At 43.1% G+C, this 3444-nt stretch overlaps 1 protein-coding gene across 1 annotated transcript; it reads left to right on the forward strand.

Moving 5' to 3' along the window:
• The first annotated feature begins 200 nt into the window (after positions 1-200).
• Positions 201-2759, forward strand: LOC131256541 (aspartyl protease family protein At5g10770-like). Its single transcript, XM_058257395.1, has 2 exons — positions 201-351; positions 1362-2759. The coding sequence occupies exons 1-2, from the start codon at positions 204-206 to the stop codon at positions 2594-2596; spliced, it is 1383 nt and encodes a 460-aa protein (XP_058113378.1). The 5' UTR covers positions 201-203; the 3' UTR covers positions 2597-2759.
• The last annotated feature ends 685 nt before the right edge of the window (positions 2760-3444 follow it).

The raw sequence follows: 3444 nt of genomic DNA on the forward strand, positions 1-3444 counted from the left end.
GAAAACGCGTGAGGCAGGGAGTTCCTGTCTCCGGGAGGCAGAGGATCCACACTCTTTATCTTTATATATGTGTGAGTGTGTGGGGGTGTGTGTGCGTGTGTAAATTAACGAACAAAAAAAAAAAAAAACCAACCTCAGTAGGCATTTTATCTCTATAAATGTGTGGGGTTGGAAATACTAAGAAACCAACCACCGTTGCAGCAATGGGCACTTATACCTACTTCTTTCTGGCCTTTCTCCTCTTCACTCTCCTTTGCAACTTTTCGGTGATCCTTGGAGCCAAGGCAAACAACCACGGTCTTTTGATGGTTCGACCTCAGCCACTCCCAACTGAGGCCTGCTCATCCAAAGGTTATAAACATTTCTTCTTGCTTGACCCTGACCTGATTGTGTTCAGGATCTTTTTGGTCAATTTTCACAAACATGTGAGATGGTCCCCTAAGCAGGACTCCATATCTTGTTTCCTAACTCTTAGCTACTTTTCCATTGTGCTTTCTTTCTCTTTGTTTAAGACCAGATAAAGGATTATTAAAATTACCATACAGTTGTACACATGGTTGTCTAATACTTATAAAGGTCCCAAATTGTCTAGAACACCTATGCATGCATAAAACACTCAAGTCCTTTGAGGCCACCGTGTTGTATATGTTTAAATCCATTGGTCTTGCAGGAGATAACCCATTAGCTGTGGCTTTCCTTGGTTTCATTTCCGGACTGATTTTTGTATTTCCCTTCATCCCTGGTGAGTTTAATGAAGGGGTCTGACGAAAGATATACATATCATCTTGGCCCACACACAAACTTTTGGTTGACGTCCCATCACTATTATTTCCTATAATATGGCCTATTTGAGCTGGGGATTTAGCTGATTTTTTTAAGCCCAAGAGACTAGAATAAAGGAGCGCACCTAACCCATAGAAAATTTCACATAATATTGAGCTAGAGGGCCTAGTTGGCTTACTCATGCCTCAGTGGTAGTCTGGCAAGAGTTTCAACACGAAGTCAAGGTTCCATTCCCTGTGGTGGTGTGAGTGAGTGTGCGTTAAAACAAAAAGAAAAAAAAAAAGAAGAAAAAAAGTATGAAGAGAGAGAGAGAGAGGGTTGAATATACATTTACTCAGATTTCAGAAAATCATCATACCAATCAGACAATCCTAAGCATCTAACCTACAAAATTGACAGCCAGGATCACAATGAATGTGTGTTGCGCCAAATGCACGGTCAAGATTAACAGAAAAAACGGTCCAACTGTCCTAATGCAACCAGGAGAACTGTAACTAGTATTGCTTTTTCACTGGATCATTATCTCTTTATTATTATTATTATTATTTTATTTTTTATTTTTTTTATGATAATGACAGAATATAAAGGGCGAGGACTGAAAATAGTAGACAGCTATGGGCCATGCTCGCCGTTTGATGGAGAAAGGGTCACACCCATCCAAATCCTCCAACAAGACGAATATCGAGTCAACTGGCTTCAATCCCAACTCACACACAATTCCTCCCGACTTGATGATCAGGATACCACCCTACCGGTTCGACCCGGTCTCTCACTCAACACCGGAAAGTACATCGTTACCATTGGATTCGGCACTCCAAAGAAGGACATGCACATTGCATTTGACACCAGCAGTTACCTCACGTGGATCCAATGCCAGCCATGCGCTGGCGGCTGCTACAAGCAGAAGGACCCAATCTTCAAACCTACTCAGTCATCTTCCTATCACCAGCTATCCTGTGGCTCGGCCGAGTGCTCCCAACTCAGACTCCGCACTAACTGCTCCTCATCCACCTGCCTCTACAGGAGCAAATATCCCCAACACTCCCAATCCATTGGCTTCCTCTCACGCGACAAGCTGACGCTCTCCTCCTCCAGCATCTTCCCCAACTTCCTGTTTGGTTGCGGCCAGCAGAATTCGGGCTCGTTTGGCAAGACGGCTGGGTTGCTCGGCCTCGGCCGTGACCCCATTTCTTTTGTTTCTCAAACAGCAACCAAATTCGGCCGTGTTTTTTCTTACTGCCTTCCATCCTCGCCGAGCTCGCCTGGCTACCTGACTTTTGGCGCTGACGCCATCAAGTCTGGAATTAAATTCACGCCACTGCTAACGAAATCCAGGGGTCCGTCATTCTACTTCCTCAACCTGATTGGAATAAGCGTTGGAGGAAAGGCACTGCCAATACCGGCATCGACGTTCTCATTACCTGGCACAATTATCGATTCCGGCACCGTCATTAGCCGCCTACCCCCATCAGCCTATCATGTGCTGAGGTCAGCATTCCGGCAAGAGATGTCGAAGAAGTACAAGCTGGTTACTTCTCCATACTCCTCACTCGACACGTGTTATGAGTTGGGAAGGGCCGAAGCTCCAGGGGTTCCTCCGATAGTGATGCATTTTAAAGGGGATGTCGATGTGAATTTGAACTACTCTGGGATTATTTACCAAAAGAAAAAGACTGTAGGGTGCCTGGCATTTGCTGCGAATAAGAACAACTTCGACTTCACGATTATAGGAAATAGGCAGCAGCTGACATTTGATGTGGTTTATGATGTCGCTGGAGGGAGGTTGGGGTTCGGCCCTGGCGGTTGCCGTTGAGCGCTCTGGCTAACCAAAGGAAGAAAGGAACCCATCTGAGAGTAGAAAGAACAAGTAGAATGATTAAGAAATAGTATGTAATAAGATGGGGAGATGAAGAAATTCAGTAATGCCTTGTATTATCATTTCTTCTTCCAAACTGGTTATTATTATCATTATCATTATTATTATTATTATTATTAAATTGTTACGCTTTCCTTCCTTCATAGGCAGATGTTTAAATAGATATAATGAGATCTAATGCATGTGATATACTCCCGCTTTGTATGATGGTTGATGGGGAGGGACTCAAGAAGGAACGTATTGGCTACTCCCCTGCCACTAGTCCGGTGGCTAGTGGTCGGTGCTATAAGGGCCCCACTATGATGTATGCATTTTATCCATTCTGTTCATCCATTTTTACATATCATTTTAGGGCTTGATGCAAAAAAATGAGAGGGATATAAATCTCAGGTGGACCACACCACAGGAAAACAATAGTGATTGGATATCCACCATTAAAATCCTCTTATGGCCCACTCTACTGTTTATTTTACATCCAATCTATTGATTAAGTAATACCTAGCGGAAGGGAAAAAACAAATATAAGCTTGATTCAAAAACTTTTATGGCTGCCAAAAAGTTTTTAATGGTCTATGTTTAATCAACACTACTTCATGTAATGTAGTCCACTTGAGATTTTGATATACCTCATTTTTCGGCTGATACCATAAAATATTTAGAAAGATAGATGGACGGCATGGATGAAACACATACATCATGGTGGGGCCACAGAGCACCGACCAGGGGGAGTAGCCAATCCATTTCCCTCAAGAACTGAAACGTGTCATGAATTAGCTCCAACTAAT

Source organism: Magnolia sinica, chromosome 9 (assembly GCF_029962835.1).
Source record: "Magnolia sinica isolate HGM2019 chromosome 9, MsV1, whole genome shotgun sequence".
Classification (NCBI taxonomy): domain Eukaryota; kingdom Viridiplantae; phylum Streptophyta; class Magnoliopsida; order Magnoliales; family Magnoliaceae; genus Magnolia; species Magnolia sinica.

Bases quoted from the DNA above. Each gene is read 5' to 3' on its own strand.
- LOC131256541 (XM_058257395.1), top strand. From the start codon at position 204: ATGGGCACTTATACCTACTTCTTTCTGGCCTTTCTCCTCTTCACTCTC. The intron at 352-1,361 runs GTTATAAACATT...TGATAATGACAG, and splicing joins TGAGGCCTGCTCATCCAAAG to AATATAAAGGGCGAGGACTG.